General features: G+C 37.4%; 1 protein-coding gene across 1 annotated transcript; it reads right to left on the bottom strand.

Moving 5' to 3' along the window:
• Positions 1 to 12493: 12493 nt before the first annotated feature.
• Positions 12494 to 17715, bottom strand: LOC108703948 (vomeronasal type-2 receptor 26). Its single transcript, XM_018240264.2, has 4 exons — positions 17663 to 17715; positions 17255 to 17330; positions 17005 to 17128; positions 12494 to 13458 (listed from the first exon to the last, which is right to left on the bottom strand). The coding sequence occupies exons 1-4, from the start codon at positions 17713 to 17715 to the stop codon at positions 12494 to 12496; spliced, it is 1218 nt and encodes a 405-aa protein (XP_018095753.2).
• Positions 17716 to 20797: the final 3082 nt, after the last annotated feature.

Consider the following 20797-nt stretch of genomic DNA (forward strand, 5'->3'; position numbering starts at 1 on the left):
ACTCACCCAGAGCTGGAGCATCCACAGCGATGAATCCATTCCATGAACATATGCAGCTTGTGCTATCCTCCAGAGTATTGCTCCCAACACTCTCCATAGTGCGAGCATGATAACCCTTTTCCTCCTCCATTATGATGGAATTTGGGGCTACTTATCCTCACATGTAAGGGATTTCCAGAGCTTCATCTTAAAAGGACAGTATAAACCCAAAAACACCTTTGAGTAAAATAAAAACAAAAAGGGGAAAATTTATCAAAGGTCCAAGTTAAAATTCAAATAAAAAAAAAATTACATTTCGAGCTAATTTTTATGTACTTCAACTAGGATATAGTCCAAATTCGATTTGAATTTGAAAAAATGTGAACATTTGAATTTTGAAATTTATCATGTACTGTCTCTTTAAAAATTTGACGTCGACCATTCGGAAAAGCTTTGAATTGCACGTTTTAAAAGCGCTATTTCTTCGATTCGTATGATTCTAATTCAATCAAAAACTGACCTATTCAACCAAAAAAACCTTCGATTTAACTTTGGTTGGTCTCTTTGAATTCGAATTTTGAGGTTTTTCAAATTCGAAAATCTACCCTTGATAAATCTGCCTCTAAATGATGAAATTACATTCTGCATAACAGTGAATAACCCTCCTACCATGAGATCTCCTTCATATTTATTCTCTAGTTTTGTCATCTTCATCTGACAAACAGGATTGATGGGCATAACATTAGATCTATAGGGTTTCACAAACAGAACTGCCAGACAAATGAGCACTTTAGTGGTGTAAGATGCAGTCTCAGCTCCCAGCATTGCACCTCCATATACAGCTCAATACAAGGCAGTGGGTCAGAGTATTTGCCTAGTAGTCAGTGAGGATCCAGGATCATGTGTAGAACATTGTAAGGGAACTGACTTCTACAACTTTTATTATATGCAAATCAGAGAGAGGGTTTCCATTGATGTTGAAATTAGGCACAGGCACACAGATGATAGTTGGACTATTCTTAAAGATACAGTTTTTATTTTGACTGTGGGGTTAAAGAGAGTCAAAAAAATATAATCTCTATTTCTCCAAAAGTCAATCATTGCAGTTTCAGACTATAAGTGACAATTTTATTTATGTAAATACAGACTGTCAAAATGCCCCAATGTTTTCACCTACAGGGGCACTAAAAACCACTTCTGCTCACTCTAGCCCAGCATTTGTTAGACTTTTTTCAATTGGGTGTTTAAGGTGGCCATAGACGCAAAGATACGCTCATTTGGCAACATCGCCAAACGAGCGGATCTTTCCCTGATATGCCATTACCAACATGGCTATATCGGGGGTAATCTGATTGTTCAGCCCTATGGCTGAACAATCCGATTACGATGTGCCGTGGGCTCCGGCGGGATCGGTCGGGTCAAAATCAAACATGACCGATCGACCAAACGACCGATCTCCGCCGGGGCGAAAGAGGTCAGCACGCCACACACGATCCGAAAATCATTCGAATCCTTGATTTGTACGATAGGATCTGTGTTTCTATGGCCACCTTTAGATATAGAAAAGCCAGATCAAAGAAATTCCAAAAGATACATTCTTCTTATATTTCTCATATACTTCTACTGCCTGGGGTATTTCAAGTTTCCCTTTAATACCTTTACCTCTATAGATAAATAATAATAATACTGAATAGTTATGAGCAAAGGTTTTGTCGTGAAAAAGACACCCAAAGAGGCGAATTTACTAAAGGGCGAAGTGACTAACGCTAATAATTTGCGATCGTGACTTCATGTCGGGACTTCACAGATTTACTACCCGGCGCTGGAGTAGATTTGCTAGCGAAGGAACATAGACTCTAGCGCTACTCCGCACTCTAACGGCAGGCGAATTTTCACTCTGGCGAATAGACATAACTACCCAAATTCACTAAGAAACAGATTTTACTGAACGTCACCTCTTTTTAGATGGGTGTGTGATTTCCTGTGGAATAACTCGAACCTCATTTATTTAAGATGATATTGTATAGAGGTCAATGAAAGTTGGAATTTTGGCATTCAAGCAACTATTCATTTCATTTGTGAACTACTTTTCCCATAACATAACATGTTTAAGGTTCTTTCATTTGAGTTTTTTCACCTAAATATATAGATAATTGCAATGATAATTTTAATGCTACTTAATGAATATACTGTAGCACATAGAAGGTAGCACAGAATGTCAGGGGGTTGATTTATCAGTTTTTCAATTAAAGTTTGTGCAAAATTGAATCCTGAATAATATTGCACCTATACCTGATTAACCCTTTAAGTGCCAGCAGAATTTCACATTTTGGTTACGCGAAATGCCAGCCGTTTTTGAAACATTTTGTGCTCTCTCACTTTAGGGGCATTTTCTGAGGGGAAACCTATAGTTTACCTAGGAAAACTATACATTGTTTTTTTCGGTAGAAACTGAGCTTTCTAAATCTGCCTGAGTTTTCATGTATTTCCACCTGTGCAAAAAAATTTATACTGCTAAATACCAAAAAAAAAAGAAAAATTACCATTTTTCATCGTATATCAATTTATACCAGAAAAATATTTCATTTTACGGATGAAAATCCAACTGATTTGGAAAGCCTTATGTCTCTCGAACGTGCCAATACCAGATATGTATAGTTTTAGGGAGATTTAGGACTTCTGTACCTCAAAAACTCCCGGCAGTATATTGCCGAATTTTGAAAGCACTCAGGCAGAAAACGGCATGCTTTAGATTCCAAGGCAAAAACTCCTGAAACCGTAGGTTTACCCCAGAAAACCATACATTTTTGAAAAGTACACATTCTGCCGATTACAAAATGGGTAACTATGTCTCTCTACTCCCAACTACCAAACATAAAAGCTTGTCTGAACATAGCGGTTTTTCAAAAAAAAATTCAAAATTCTGAAAAATCATTTCAAAGGTTTTATTTCGCTGCTCCGCATATCCCAAACTATATTAGGTACCAAGAAAAAGCACCTGAAATATGATTGCCAGGGGTCCACTGAACAGTTTGATACCCATTATGCATAGGTTTACCAAAGTATCTGGCATTTAGAGACACCAATATGAAGTTAGCACATCCAAATTGATCAGGACTTTACTTCAGCTACTGAGAAATCAACACATTGACTGCATTTTTTTTGGGGTAAAAACACAGAAATATATGTTTACCCCCCAAACCCATATATTTTTGGAAAGTACACATTCTACCGAATCTAAAATGGGTACCCATGCCTTTCTGCTCCAAACTACTGAGTCGCAAGGCTTTCCCAAAATTGTCGGTTTTGGTGAAATATGTGAAAATTGCCTCAAACCTTCAACTTCCCAGCACCATATCACCCATGTATCATTATGCACTAAGAAAAAGCACCCTAAATAAGATTGCCATGGTTCCTCTGAACATTTTGGTGGCCATTGTTCATAGGTTTACCAAAGTATCTGGCATTTAGAGGCCCCAAAATGAAGTTAGCGCATACAAACAGTCCCGTGGGTAACTTCAGCTAATGAAAAATCAACACATTGACTGCATTTTTGTGGGGTAAAAACACAGAAATATATGTTTACCCCCAAAACCCATATATTTTTGGAAAGTACACATTCTACCGAATCTAAAATGGGTACCCATGCCTTTCTGCTCCAAACTACTGAGTCGCAAGGCTTTCCCACAATTGTCGGTTTTGGTGAAATATGTGAAAATTGCCTCAAACCTTCAACTTCTCAGCACCATATCACCCATGTATCGTTATGCACCAAGAAAAAGCACCCTAAATATGATTGCCAGGGTTCCTCCAAACAGTTTGGTGGCCATTGTTCATAGGTTTACCAAAGTATCTGGCATTTAGAGGCCCCAAAATGAAGTTAGCGCATACAAACAGTCCCGTGGGTAACTTCGGCTAATGAAAAATCAACACATTGACTGCATTTTTGTGGGGTAAAAACACAGAAATATATGTTTACCCCCAAAACCCATATATTTTTGGAAAGTACACATTCTACCGAATCTAAAATGGGTACCCATGCCTTTCTGCTCCAAACTACTGAGTCGCAAGGCTTTCCCACAATTGTCGGTTTTGGTGAAATATCTGAAAATTGCCTCAAAGCTTCAACTTTTCAGCACCATATCGCCCATGTATCGTTACGCACCAAGATAAAGCACCCTAAATATGATTGCCAGGGTTCCTCCAAACAGTTTGGTGGCCATTGTTCCTAGGTTTACCAAAGTATCTGGCATTTAGAGGCCCCAAAATGAAGTTAGCGCATACAAACAGTCCCGTGGGTAACTTCAGCTAATGAAAAATCAACACATTGACTGCATTTTTGTGGGGTAAAAACACAGAAATATATGTTTACCCCCCAAACCCATATATTTTTGGAAAGTACACATTCTACTGAATCTAAAATGGGTACCCATGCCTTTCTGCTCCAAACTACTGAGTCGCAAGGCTTTCCCAAAGTTGTCAGTTTTGGTGAAATATCTGAAAATTGCCTCAAAGCTTCAACTTCCCAGCACTATATCACCCATGTATCATTACGTACTAAGAAAAAGCACCCTAAATATGATTGCCAGGGTTCCTCTGAACATTTTGGTGGCCATTGTTCATAAGTTTACCAAAGTATCTGGCATTTAGAGGCCCCAAAATGAAGTTAGCGCATACAAACAGTCCCGTGGGTAACTTCGGCTAATGAAAAATCAACACATTGACTGCATTTTTGTGGGGTAAAAACACAGAAATATATGTTTACCCCCAAAACCCATATATTTTTGGAAAGTACACATTCTACCGAATCTAAAATGGGTACCCATGCCTTTCTGCTCCAAACTACTGAGTCGCAAGGCTTTCCCACAATTGTCGGTTTTGGTGAAATATCTGAAAATTGCCTCAAAGCTTCAACTTCTCAGCACCATATCGCCCATGTATCGTTACGCACCAAGATAAAGCACCCTAAATATGATTGCCAGGGTTCCTCCAAACAGTTTGGTGGCCATTGTTCCTAGGTTTACCAAAGTATCTGGCATTTAGAGGCCCCAAAATGAAGTTAGCGCATACAAACAGTCCCGTGGGTAACTTCAGCTAATGAAAAATCAACACATTGACTGCATTTTTGTGGGGTAAAAACACAGAAATATATGTTTACCCCCCAAACCCATATATTTTTGGAAAGTACACATTCTACTGAATCTAAAATGGGTACCCATGCCTTTCTGCTCCAAACTACTGAGTCGCAAGGCTTTCCCAAAGTTGTCAGTTTTGGTGAAATATCTGAAAATTGCCTCAAAGCTTCAACTTCCCAGCACTATATCACCCATGTATCATTACGTACTAAGAAAAAGCACCCTAAATATGATTGCCAGGGTTCCTCTGAACATTTTGGTGGCCATTGTTCATAAGTTTACCAAAGTATCTGGCATTTAGAGGCCCCAAAATGAAGTTAGCGCATACAAACAGTTCCGTGGGTAACTTCAGCTAATGAAAAATCAACACATTGACTGCATTTTTGTGGGGTAAAAACACAGAAATATATGTTTGCCCCCCAAAACCCATATATTTTTGGAAAGTACACATTCTACCGAATCTAAAATGGGTACCCATGCCTTTCTGCTCCAAACTACTGAGTCGCAAGGCTTTGCCAAATTTGGCGGTTTTGGTGAAATATCTGGAAATTGCCTCAAAGCTTCAACTTTCCAGCATCGTATTGTCCATGTATCATTACCAGCATAAAGCATCCTAAATATAAACATAGGGGTCTACTAAACAGTTTGATGCCCAATGTGCATAGATATACCAAACTTTGTGGCGCACAGAGACCCCCAAATGACAATATGTATAGACATTTTCACGGCTGACGCGCTGGCTGCTTCAATATAACCACCTGGTGTGTGTATTATGCGACATTAGACCACCTAACAGTACAGAGACCCCAGAAAACCATATATTTTCAGAAAGTACACATTCTGACGAATCCAATATGGGTAAATAAGTGTTTCTACTGCAAACTGCCAAACTGCAAAGCAATGCTGAACATAACGGTTTTTATCAAATTTCTGAAAATCGCCACAAAGCTTGAATTTTACCCCATTATATGCCACACATTTCGTAACGTATCAGCATAAAACATCCTAAATATGAACGCCAGGGGTCTACTGAACACTTTGATGCCCAATATGCATAGATATACCAAACTATGTGGCGCACAGAGACCCCCAAATGACAATAGTGTATATACATTTTCACGGCTGACGCGCTGGCTGCTGCAATATGAGCACCTGGTGTGTGTATTATGCGACATTAGACCCCCTAACAGTACAGAGACCCCAGAAAACCATATATTTTCAGAAAGTACACATTCTGACGAATCCAATATGGGTAAATAAGTGTTTCTACTGCAAACTGCCAAACTGCAAAGCAATGCTGAACATAACGGTTTTTATCAAATTTCGGAAAATCGTCACAAAGCTTGAATTCTACCCCATTATATGCCACACATTTCGTAACGTATCAGCATAAAACATCCTAAATATGAACGCCAGGGGTCTACTGAACACTTTGATGCCCAATATGCATAGATATACCAAACTATGTGGCGCACAGAGACCCCCAAATAACAATAGTGTATATACATTTTCATGGCTGACGCGCTGGCTGCTGCAATATGAGCACCTGGTGTGTGTATTATGCGACATTAGACCCCCCTAACAGTACACAGACCCCAGAAAACCATATATTTTCAGAAAGTACACTTTCTGACGAATCCAATATGGGTAAATAAGTGTTTCTACTGCAAACTGCCAAACTGCAAAGCAATGCTGAACATAACGGTTTTTATCAAATTTCGGAAAATCGTCACAAAGCTTGAATTCTACCCCATTATATGCCACACATTTCGTAACTTATCAGCATAAAACATCCTAAATATGAACGCCAGGGGTCTACTGAACACTTTGATGCCCAATATGCATAGATATACCAAACTATGTGGCGCACAGAGACCCCCAAATGACAATAGTGTATCTACATTTTCACGGGTGGCGCGCTGGCTGCTGCAATATGAGCACCTGGTGTGTGTATTATGCGACATTAGACCCCCCTAACAGTACAGAGACCCCAGAAAACCATATATTTTCAGAAAGTACACATTCTGACGAATCCAATATGGGTAAATAAGTGTTTCTACTGCAAACTGTCAAACTGCAAAGCAATGCTGAACATAACGGTTTTTATCAAATTTCTGAAAATCGTCACAAAGCTTGAATTTTACCCCATTATATGCCACACATTTCGTAACGTATCAGCATAAAACATCCTAAATATGAACGCCAGGGGTCTACTGAACACTTTGATGCCCAATATGCATAGATATACCAAACTATGTGGCGCACAGAGACCCCCAAATGACAATAGTGTATATACATTTTCACGGCTGACGCGCTGGCTGCTGCAATATGAGCACCTGGTGTGTGTATTATGCGACATTAGACCCCCCTAACAGTACAGAGACCCCAGAAAACCATATATTTTCAGAAAGTACACATTCTGAAGAATCCAATATGGGTAAATAAGTGTTTCTACTGCAAACTGCCAAACTGCAAAGCAATGCTGAACATAACGGTTTTTATCAAATTTCTGAAAATCGTCACAAAGCTTGAATTTTACCCCATTATATGCCACACATTTCGTAACGTATCAGCATAAAACATCCTAAATATGAACGCCAGGGGTCTACTGAACACTTTGATGCCCAATATGCATAGATATACCAAACTATGTGGCGCACAGAGACCCCCAAATGACAATAGTGTATATACATTTTCACGGCTGACGCGCTGGCTGCTGCAATATGAGCACCTGGTGTGTGTATTATGCGACATTAGACCCCCCTAACAGTACAGAGACCCCAGAAAACCATATATTTTCAGAAAGTACACATTCTGACGAATCCAATATGGGTAAATAAGTGTTTCTACTGCAAACTGCCAAACTGCAAAGCAATGCTGAACGTAACGGTTTTTATCAAATTTCTGAAAATCGTCACAAAGCTTGAATTCTACCCCATTATATGCCACACATTTCGTAACTTATCAGCATAAAACATCCTAAATATGAACGCCAGGTGTCTACTGAACACTTTGATGCCCAATATGCATAGATATACCAAACTATGTGGCGCACAGAGACCCCCAAATGGATATATAGTAGAAAAAATTTACAAGGCAAAACAAAATAAGGCAGTAAAGAGTGAAATGCAAAAAAAATCCAATAAAACCACAAAAATCAATGTTTTTTTTTCCAGACTAGTGTTATCGGCCGTCAGAATCACAGTTTGAATATTTTAGCTGGGCCAAACAGGTTATACGGCTAGAAACAAGTGAACACAACATACGCAGAGCTGAAAATGCAATAAAATGGCTAAAAATTCAATAAAATGGCTAAAAATGCACCAAAATACCCAAAATTGCAATATAATCACCGAAATAACATACAAAAGGTATTGCACAGTACGGTTAGCGAATACGCTATTCGTAATGGCAATAAAACATTTTTTTCAGCCAAAAAAAGAAACGATGCGATAAGAAAAAAAAAAAAAAAGCCCACAATGCCATGTATGTGCGTGTGCGTGTGTACAAATGGTAAATTACATGTTATGTGCGCGTGTGTGCGTGTGCACGTGTGTGTAAGTGCAGTGAGTGTAAGTGACCCCCCCAATCCCCAAAAATGTATGTGTAAGTGTGTGTAAGTGTGAATCTAAGTGTGTATTACTGTAATAAGTGTGTGTTGGTGTGTTTGTGTGTGTAATTGTTGCACTAACCTGAAAAAGTCGCTGGAGACTGTTGCACACGATCAGGAAGAGCCTCTGGAAGAAATCTGCGACGTCTTCTGTGTCCCTGTGCTGTGGGGGCAGAGATCTACGGCGCGGTGTAGGCTGCAGCAGCAGGACACGTAAGTAACACGTGCCTGCTGCTGTTTTTGGGCCCCTGGGCGATCGCGCCCCAGGGGCCACTCGATCCCCTGCTCTGCTCGTTGCCATGGGGCAGGGGATCGTGAAGGAGCGGAGCGAGCGGCTCTAACAGCCGCTCCTCCGCTCGCAAACCCGGAAGTGCTGCAGAACGTAGAATCTACGATCTGTGGCACTTTGGTCCTTTGATCCACAGAACGTAGATTCTACGTTCTGTGGCACTTAAAGGGTTAAGTTTTAATCTCACAAGCACAGTTTCTTCTTATTTGATAACATTTTCTTAAAAATTGGCAATCGATGAAACATTATAAGTATACTGAATTTGAAATAGAACCAATCTGTTTTTCATGTGGTTAATTAATACCAAGATGGTGGATTTTTAAATGGGTGTTTGTGATTTCTTGTGAAAGAAACACTAACCTAATTTATTAAGGATATGATTCTTTAGAAGTCAATGATAAGTACTGTATATTTTCGGCAAGTAACTTTTGTTGCTTGTGATTCATTCAAATGATTTAATTTCCATTTGCATCTTTTCTCATACGGTAATTGTAACATACCATGGTGGTCTAGCGAAGAACAGGGCCCAGTCCTCTTTGTTCAAGATCTGGCTTCTCTATAAATCAAGATTCTTCCATCTAAAGGGATCCCTTCGGATCATCGGAAAACATGTTCTTTTCAAAACACATCAGTTAATAGTGCTACTCCAGCAGAATTCTGCATTGGAATCCATTTCTCAAAAGAGCAAACAGATTTTTTTATATTCAATTTTGAAATCTGACATGGGGCTAGACATTTTGTCAATTTCCCAGCTGCCTCCAGTCCCATGACAGTATCCCTTTAAGGTTTTTCCTAAAAATAACATACCAGTAACATATTGGTATATATAAACATAGTACAGATCCCCCTATAATAGATCCTATAACCTTTTTAACAATTTTGCTAGATGAGCATGGTGATTCTCATCCTTCATTTTTAATGAATATTTCTAACATTCTAGATCACATAGAAATTAATTCGTGCCTTGCTCTTCCCCTTATGGGTAACATATTCATCATAGGTTTTTCTGACTAATCATAGGAGGAGCAATGGCCCTATACAAAGGTATATCACGCTGATTCGCAGCGTTAAAGGGGACCCGTCACCCAAACAAAATGATCCAAATCCTATTTTATCATGTTAGTCAAGCAAAATGAACTTTAATTACACTGTATAAATTATTTGAATATTGTTTCCATCAGTCTGGGAATTCATAATTATAGCAACCAGGAAGGAGCCATTTTGTGGACACTGTTATTAAGGCAAGTCTTGTATCATCTCAGAATCTTGTTTGTGCACCAGAATGGGGGACCTGATGTCCATCCCCATGTCCTGGCTACTTGATTGATAGCTGATATTTTTAAATGAGTTTACAACAGCTATGAATGCTTTAATAAAAAAAAGAAATTGGATTTCATATTTAATTTAAGAAGGACTTTTATTATACAGATTTTTATGTCTGGGTGACGGGTCCACTTTAAAACGTCCATATACGCCAGCTACATATATGTTACTATTAGACCCAATGTAATGATGCCTGCGTCTAAACGGCCATACCAGCCAGTGATGTATATTTTACTATTGATGCCATCGTATCCCTGCAAGATTTTCTGGACATAGAAGTTTTTCTGAAGAAGTGTGACTGGTAACGAGTGAATTCAGATTTGCCTTGATAAAGTTAAAGGTGAAATTCGCGTTGGCAAACCTCCAGCACTTTATAAATTGGATTGGGTTCCAAAAATTGCTTTTAATATTATTTTTTAACTAAGGATTTTTTAACCTAATTTTATCGCATTTGTACCTCTTCAATCTCTTTAAATATAAGGCTCTGTGGGATTTGTGGTTTTACAGGGTTCAGCTGTCCTTCTAACATAGTAAGGTAGACTTGAGACCACAGTCGCCAGTGTCCTACTTTCTCCCCGTGTGGGGTCCCAGGGCCTAGCAAATACAATCATGCTGTAGATTCTTGAGACTTTTCCCCCTCTCTACTATTTTCAGTGTTCCTACTTTTATTTCTGGCCTGTATTCCTGGTTCTGGCCTGTAATTTATAAACGTTTATTAATACATTTCCTACACCTGAACGCTTGGGCTGTTTTTTATAAAACCACTAACTAACTAACTTTTTTTGCACATTGGCAATTTGTGATTGCAATTAGTTTTTGGCACTAGCACTTTAAGTGTATTAATCTAAAGGTGGTTGTTTCGCTTTATTAATTTAATTTTAATTCATGAATTGTTTCATTTATTGAGTTAGCACATCACACTTTAAACGTTCTTATAAGCAATTAACTAGAAGCACAAGCACTCTGATAACATTATTCACAATTAATTGAGATGCTAGTAATGTATTAATGATTTAATTTATGACTTCACATTAATTAATGCATCTGTACAAGTAATACACACTTCCCTCTCTCCAGGAAGTGAAATTTGTTAATTAGCAACGTTCCTACAATCAAACCTTTCTTAATTAGTAAAAAGAAAGGTAAGGCATCATTTTAATGCAACTTTAATGCGATGTACTGAACAATACTAAACCAACACTCTCTACTGTTACACAGATGAAAGGATGAAATCAAAATTTGTGCAAGATTGAATAATGAAAAATATTATACTTGAACTTAATCAAATTTTTTTATCGATCACAAAAAAATGTTGTTTGGAAAAACTTGATTCCATGAATTCATAGAAAAAAACTCAATTGCAATAAAAATCTCATTGTGATATTCACTTTCACATTTTTAAATATTTTAAAAATAGCTTGAATATTGAAAGTGTATCCCACAATGACTACTATAGAAACTCACCAAAATTGTTATTAGAATTTTCAAGATGTTTTTAGAATGAGATGTGTGTTTGATAAATATGCCATTAGGGTTCTTTATTATATTCATCATGCTTCATTTTGAATCTGACAACATTGAGTTGTTGAGACCCTTGTTGTCCCTTCTATATATCATTAAATGTGAACGTTAGTCATTTTTGTACTTGTTCTTAACTGTCATATCAAAAGCTGATGAACATAATCATTTCTTTAAAATAGTTTATATTCAGACTGATTGAGAGCACATTATGAAATTTGTACTTCTATCACGATTTCTTCCACGTAAATGTGATTTTGTGTTCAATTCAGGTCTGAAGAAAATAGTGTAACATTTTGGCAGAAATATACAGAATAAAAGTCCAGCACTTGAGGTTAGTATGGCAAATATCTCCACACACACAGTGTTTTTGCCTTTGGTGCTCAGATAGGTAGATATAGTAACAGTGCAGATATGCATTAAATGCATTAATGCAGAAATGTATTAATTCCACTGCAAACTAGATACATTTCATTTACTGTTACATTAAATAATTTAGCCCTTTGAGAGGGACAAATTTGGCCAGTAGAGTATTTCAGTAATGTATGTTCACCTATAAATTTTAGAAATTTAAAAAATAGTAACTTTAGGCTAAATTCTAAACTTTAATTCTAGGTCACAAAAACTGTAAGACTTCTATCAGGTGTTATTACTTTGTTGATGGTGAGATCGTGATGACACAATAGTACTGCAAACTTTTTTGTTCTTAATTTCAAGTAAATTTGTCTTTGTGTTCATTTCAGGTCTAAACAAAATGATATAACATTTGGGCAGAAATATACAGAATAAAAGTCCAGCACTTGAGGTGAGTATGGCAAATATCTCCACACACACAGTGTTTTTGCCTTTGGTGCTCAGATAGGCCGGGATCATTGTGATCCAAACACTGCAGAAGAGCAACATGCTGAAAGTGATGTACTTGGCCTCATTAAAACTGTCCGGTAATGTCCGAGCTAAAAATGCTAAAACAAAACTAACAGCTGCCAGAAGCCCCATATACCCAATAACTGAGTAAAAGCCAATAGCTGAGCCCTCATTGCACTGAATGATGATGGTTCCAGGGTAAGTGTGAAGGTCCAGTTCCTGAAAGGGAGGAGAAATGGACAACCAAGTCATGCAGATTATTATTTGAATGGATGAGCAGAACAAGACTACAGAATTGGACAGTTTGACTCCCACCCATTTTCTCCATGAGCTCCCTGGCTTGGTGGCTTTGAAAGCAACACAAACCATGATAGTCTTGGCCAGGAGAGAAGAGACAGCTATGGAGAAGGTGATTCCAAAAGTGATGTTACGCAGCATGCAGGTTATATCCACAGGGCGACCGAGGAACAGAAACACACTGAGGAAGCTCAGCTTGATGGAGACAAGGAGGAGGAAGCTGAGAATCCTGTTATTGGCTCTCACTATGGGGGTGTCCCGGTATGTAAAGAAAACTCCCAATAATAGTACAGTAACAAGAAAAAAAAATACAGAGATTAAGGACAAAATAATAGAAATAACATCATTAGTATATGGGAGAAATTCTTCTGTTTTTGCAATACACTTAGTCCTCCTAATATTCGGCCATTCCATTTCTGGGCATTGGATGCAATTTTTATCGTCTGTGAAGATGACAATAAGAAGAAAGGAGTCAAGTTCAAAATTATAAATTCTGCAATATTTAACCCAGCAAATAACGCTAAATTAATGTAATGTAAATTGAACATTTTATAGAAATAGTCATCTTAAATATTTTGACATTCATGAATATATAGGGATGAGCAAAATATTTTGCCTTGGCCTTGTTCTGCCACAAAATAACTCCATATAGACTCTAATGTATAGTTATAAATTGTCACCCGGTTTCAAAAATGATAGAAAGTTTGAAAAATATTGTGTGACATATGCACCATTGACTTTTTTTCTATTTAGTGAATTTTAATGAAATAGGTCAGATTCGCACATCCCTTTATATAAGCTTCCAAAAAACTAACAAATAACAAGAAATGCTGAACCTTATGTTTTTTTAAATACTGTAAGGTTAGAAATCAATAAGTCTTAATATCAGTTTTAATGGAACACTGGTGGCAAATGATCTTCACTGCTCCCAGCCCTTAGAAAAATAAATGCAGGTGAGGAAATAAATCAAGCCGCACCCCCTCTCACCTGAACATGATTGCTGGAATGCAAGCAAGGGGGGAGAACAATGCAGGCTGATAATCCTCCGTGAAGCCGGGACAACTAACTTTTGGTTTTAAAAAGAAAGTCGGAAAACAGGAGATTAGAGCGTGCACAAGTGAACACCGCCACATCAACGTTTCTAAAGCACAGTACACAACCGGAAGTGGGGTTTTATCACATTATTCATTTATTAAACATTACAGATATTTTCCAGGATAGAACTGTTGCTGGAATAAGGTAGAGTGGATTTTTCACTTATACATTTTTACTGTTACTGGTCCTTTAATAGGTAGGGCTGCTCCCTATTTAGCTTGATCAGAAGTGTTTAAGCTGCATCTAACTTTATTACACATAGAAAATAAATATTATTTGTCTTCTATGTGCATTAAAGTTGTATCTGTTCAAATTAAACTTGACCTCGCTGGTGGATGTAGCCTTCATTCACTTCTATTATGTGAGTTGCTAATTTGAAGTGTGTTCCTGTTAGTACACTTTCTTTTAAATATTGTGTTCTGAGTTAGCCTATGATTTTTTTTATGAGTTAGTCTGATTTTTTATAGTCAGACTTTTAAAGGGGGAAATCACAGAAATTGTCAGGGTTAATTAAACCCCAATAGTGTTAAAAGTTTGGATAAAAAAGTATTCCAACTTAGATCATAGAGTTCATGTAGAAGTCAATGACAGATGTCCAGTTGACATTTTGAAGATTTCCTGATCTGCGCTGGGTTTCAATCCATTATACAAAGATTTAATGGTTTCAGGTGTCAAATTTGAAAAAGTCACAGTTAAATCCAAACAAATGATGTTATGATTTTGTCAAGCCACACAAGAAATTTCCGTGAACATTTATTAATTAACAGGGGTGAAAGACCGTGTGGACTTGGTCGGAGTGGCTCAGAAAATAATGAGAAATTTTCTGGGAAGAGTGCTCCCAACTCCCCTTGCTGAAAGCTCAGGGCAGTGCACCTGGGCCTTGTCCTTTATCTGGGGAGTTACACTTTTTTTGTACCCTCCTCTATTCTATATATTCCTTAGTAGTTGTTATTGAATATGCTATGGCATGTTGAACTTTTTGTAAAAGCTATGGTTAGTTATTGAAAAAAAGGGAAGAATCAACTTTTCTCAATTAAAATAATCCCCTTGCTCCACAGACAACCAAGGAGTTGTGGACAAACTTAATTAAAATAGAAAAAGAAAGAAAGAACCTTGTTTGTGACTGTGTAGATTTTTTTTAGAGATTTTTCCATTTCTCAAACCCATTATACTTAGGACTTTTTATTGTTTTCATTAACCAATTCTCAATACTTCAAACTTGATATCTTCTAGATTCAAGATCAATTACTAAACAATCACTTCCTTATACAACCCAACGAAGTTTCACCCACAATTATTGTTTTACTTCTTTTACAATAGCTAATTGTGATCTCAAATGATTTCTACACCACCCCAATCAATTCCACTTAAATTTGATATAAAGTGCCAAGTGCTTAAATTTCACATCTGATTAAGGTTTTGGCAATAAGCAATGGCACATATTTAAGTTGATTTAAACAAGTAAAATCATCACAGGAGTTAAGAAGTTAATTATTGCTGTAAAATATTGAAGGTAATTGATGAACTGGTTGAAGGAGATTTATTGATTGTTGACTTAATTATTCATGTGTTTACCTTCAAGTATAGACTTTGCAATACTTGGGAGTAAACTGTGGTGAATTGATTAAACAGTTGGGGAAGTCTAAGCACTTAGCACTTTAATCCTGAATTTAATTAATCGGTGGCGATTTAATTTGTTACACAGTTGTGGAACTTCAGCACTCAGCACTTTAGTTCCTAACGAATTAAATAATGGAATTTATTTGAGATATTAATTCATAAGAGTGATGGCACAGATGTGAAATTTTAGCACTTGGGACTTTATATTTAATTTAAGTGGAATTGAGTGGGGTGGTGTAGAAATCATTTGAGATTACAATTAGCCATTGTAAAAGAAGTAAAACAATAATTGGTGGTGAAAGTTCATTGGGCTTTATAAAGAAGTGACTATCGTTAAGTAATCGATCTTGAATCTAGACGATATCACGTTTAAAGTATTGAGAATTGGTTAATAAAAACAATAAAAATACCTAAGCATGAGTGGGTTTGAGAAACAGAAAAATCTACACAGTCACAAACAAGGTTTTTTCTTTCTTTTTCTTTTTTAATTAAGCTATGGTTAGTTAGACATCAGATTATTAATAGTTTGCACGTAAAAATTAATTTAGTGTTTGTTCAGGGAGTACTCAGCTGTATATGGTATATATGTCATGATTACACTAAGAATTAGATAAATTACTAGTTAATAGTATTATCAAACTTAGTTTCAAGGTTATTCAAAATGTGGTATGTGTTTAGATATCTAAAACTATCTACTGCTTCTACACATAAAAGAAGAATATTTGCAATTTACTTCAAATAGCAAATTACTAACATTTCTTTAGATCATTTCTCGCCACATGGCTGGCCTGCTAAGTAAAATATACAAATAAAGTACGACCCGATCTGTCCAGGTTAATTAAAAACACAAAAAAGATTGTATATTATCTGGTTATTCTCTGGCCCCCTGTTCTGATCACTTTTGCTTCGCCAAAAATTCTTGAAACAATAAAAAATGCATTAAAGTCTATGAGGGTCAAATTTTTGCGCAACAATTTTTTCGGAGTCTCTGGGCCTCATTGAAACTCAGTGAAAATTTCACTCCTCACTAAATCTAATATATTTGGTGCAAGAAAAATTGCAACTCCAACCAATGCATTTGGCACAGGAAAAACCTTTGCCTGCAATGCAATTGGAGGAAGAAAAAATTAAAAACTCCTTTACTTTATGGAGAAAATGATATATATATATTTTTTAATCTTTACTTACAAATATTTACATCATTCTTTATATACATATTGTATTATACTTTGCTGCATTGGTAATAGCAAAGTGTATGAAACATGTATTTATACCAGTTGTATTGGAGATCTCTCCTTCAGGACATGGGACACAGTCATAGCAGCAGGAGTGAGCACCAGGCTTTAGTATCTTCCTGTAGCCGGGGAAACAGTTGTCTGAACACTGAGCTCTTGGGATCTAAAAGTGACAAAAAAATATAAAATGCAAAAAGCTGTGGGATTGTGGGTAATACCTTTAGAAACTCATGACAATTGTAATCTGGTGGTCTAGTGGGGGTACGACGGTAACGCCCGTCACACCTACGTGGAGACGCCCGCCGCATTCTGTCTCTCCTGCGCTGATGCGCCTTGTGAGAGAAATAATGAGACCTTTTTTCCCCCTAAAAGATATAAGGGCTATCATGATAAACAGCAACAACGGACACCATGCTCGATTTTAAAGTCTGGTAGATCTGTCCAGTTTATGGATGAAGAGGACTCGTGACAACCAGCATGCTCTGTTTCCTCGTCTTCTTTTTTAATGTTGGAAACAGATCTCTCAGGAAGTGATCAGGATTAGGATCGGGATTATCGGAAACGAGGTCCAGATCAGATGACCCAGTCTACACCCAAGAAAGATTTTATGGGTACCCACTCACAAAGCCAGTCAAAGCGAGACGTAGAGGAGGCCAGAGAGCAAGGTCAGTCCAATCCGTTAAATCTTGGAAAGTACCCCACGGGGAAGATGAAGAAGACACACTGGCAAGTTCTGAATCTGAGAGCCATGCTGACTCTATTGTATCGGGACACGGCAATGTATACTTTGCATTTAACAAGGTGAATGACCTAAATATAAGAGAACCACTAGACAGGGGACTCGCTTCACATAGTAACGTAATTAATTTATCCTCATGGGAATTAACTGGAGATGAACTTAGTCTCTTGTCCCGGGGGTTGAATTATGTGCCTGAATCAAGTGGAGATGCCTTCACAGCTATATTGGACTTAAATAAATAACTCTTAACACTTAAAAGACATTGTGCGGACAAAACTTTATCTAATTTGAATCAGAATGATATGAATACTACTATTCTTGATGGAACAGGTGTTTCTTTTTACAGGAGGGGCCAGATCATGGTACACTAGAAGAAACAGACCTAGCGCTTGTAAGTGACTGGCTAGGTGCAAACTACTGTAGAGGAGGTTTCTGAGATGCAGGTCTTGGACTTTCAGGATCTTAATACAATAAGTATGATGAATGATTTGATGGATGAAAATATAACAGAATCCGATAGATCCTCTGTAATGATAAGGTCCGGGAAAAAGAAACAGTCAGATTTTTACCCTGTACAGTCGAAAAGCTTTCAGATTGATCTATTTCAGAAACTCGTGCAAAAAGATATTGATGCAGCTTTAGGAAAACAGGGCTCTAAACAGTGTAGAAATCTCACTTGGGAGGAACGCAAGGCACTACAGAGTGAGGATAAGGGTCTGGTCATCAAGAACGCAGACAATGGGGGCTCTGTGGTGGTCCTTGACTCCCCTACTTATGTTTCAGAAGTAACGAGGTCGTTAACTGATGAGGATATGTACATGCCCCTAGAAAGCGACCCCTACATCCTCATATATGAAGCAATTGGAAAATCTTCTACATTATGGGGTGACCCAGGAAGTGTTAACCATAGAAGAACGAGAAGGATTACAATGTAAAAATCCAGTAACCCCATCTTTCATGTTTTACCAAAGGTCCACAAGTTCCTAGAGAGTGTAAAGGGCAGATCAATAGTGGCAAGTATAGGGGCCTTGGGTGAAGGGTTGTCACAATCTGTGGACATTTACTAAGCTCGAGTGAAGGATTCGACCATCGAATAGGCTACTTCGACCTTCGACTACGACTTTGATTTGAACGATTTGAACTAAAAATCGTTTGAATATTCAAACATTCGATAGTCCAAGTACTGTCTCGTTAAAAAAACTTTGACTACATACTTCGCCACTTTAAACCTACCGAGCTACAATGTTAGCCTATGGGGACCTTCCCCATAAGGTTTCTAAGCTTTTTCTGTTTGAAGAAATATCGTTCGATTCTAAGGATTTATCGTTTGATCGAACAATTTTTACTTCGATCGATCGATCAAAGTATTTGCGGTAAATCCTTCGAGTTCGATAGTCGACCCTTAGTAAATGTGCCCCTAAATGTTGACCCAAACCCAATTCTTGGTAGAAAAAGAAATTGCAAGTAATTCATTCTTGTTTTGCCTATCTTGGCATAGCATTCATCTCCATGTGTTTGTGTATTCTGCTGCTGTATCCAGTATATCATGGGGAATGGAAATTGAAAACATAGTTTAGCACGTTCCTCATTATAAGGTAGATCAGAAAGAAGTACAGTTTAATCCCACACATAGAATTATACCAGTGAGCGAGTTTCATAGGAAGCACATAGACAGGATTAGATCAGAGAGAATGGTAGACAGTGTTTTGACTACTCTTAGCACAAATCTAAAATACTGCATTATAAAAAATCTACCACTATATAATTAAAATGTAAAATAATATATATATTTCTGGCTTAATTGTCCATTTAATGCATTCAGTTTGCTTTTCTGTCCTATCACAAAGCCCCACAGTGTGACCCTATATGTCTACCTAACCCTCCATGTCTGTTTTATAGACAGAAATGTTGCCCCCTGAATCTGCCTGTCAACCCTGACTCTTAGGAACAGGAAAGCCAAAAATGCTCCAGTAATTAATATACTCAACAGGGTGTGGCATCGGAATGCTTAGGTAAAACAAATATACTGATAGAATTTGAAACTGACCATGATGTAGTCCAGGACCACAAGAATTCTCAGATAAGCAACCGGTGACCCTCCTGTTGAATAATGTTATAAAGGAGAAAAATGTATCAAAGCCCTCCTGGTGCAATGGTAAGAAAGAGGACTATAACAGTCTAGGACAGTGCAATTAAATAAATACCAGCTTGTGCTTTATTTTTCTAAAGAATTAGTAAAATTTACAATTCAGAACCAGTTGGATTTCTGGCAGATTCTGTCGCCACTCGATAACTGCTCAGTTTAAGAAAATAGAAAATATTATATAAAAAAGGACAACAAACAACAGTTCATCTCAATAATAGAAAGATAAAAAAACACTGGCCAGTTAAAAACTAATGATTCAAAGAAGTTAGAATTATTCACATAAATCTCGAAAATATCGAAATTCATCATGTATGATGTCTTTAAAAATTTGACATCGACCATTTGCCATCTAAAACCTGCCGAATTGCTGTTTTAGACTATGGGGAACCTCCTAGAACCTATCTGGAGTCAATTGGTGGACTTTGAAAAATGTAAGTTTTTTTGGGAAAAACTTTGAATCGAATTTGATTGAATGCGCTATTTCTTCGATTTGTATGATTCTAATTCAGCCGAATACGGACCTATTCGATCGAATGCAGACCTATTCGACCAAAAAAAATCTTTGACTTAATTTAGGTTTAATTCAATTTCGAAGTTTTTTCAATTCGAAATTTGACCCTTGTTAAATATGCCCTCTATGTATTATCATTTAATACCAAGACAGTATTTGGTTGGAAGGCAAACTTATCTCCACTGCAAAAGCACAAAACGATATTCCATTATTGTTTTACATGGACATAAGCACCTCCCCACTCTTCATTACTGAGGAGCTACAGTACATGACATTCGGTGACAAAAACAGTCCTGATAGAAAACTAAGCTCAACTTTGCAAAAACAACAGCTCTTTGCTGTAAGTCCTGCACAAACTGTTCCTCCCTTCTCTTTATTACTGAAATGATACACTCGCTTGTATGTGCTCACTCACTGTAGTACAAAGTATAGAGAA

This window comes from Xenopus laevis, chromosome 1S (genome assembly GCF_017654675.1).
Source record: "Xenopus laevis strain J_2021 chromosome 1S, Xenopus_laevis_v10.1, whole genome shotgun sequence".
NCBI lineage: Eukaryota > Metazoa > Chordata > Amphibia > Anura > Pipidae > Xenopus > Xenopus laevis.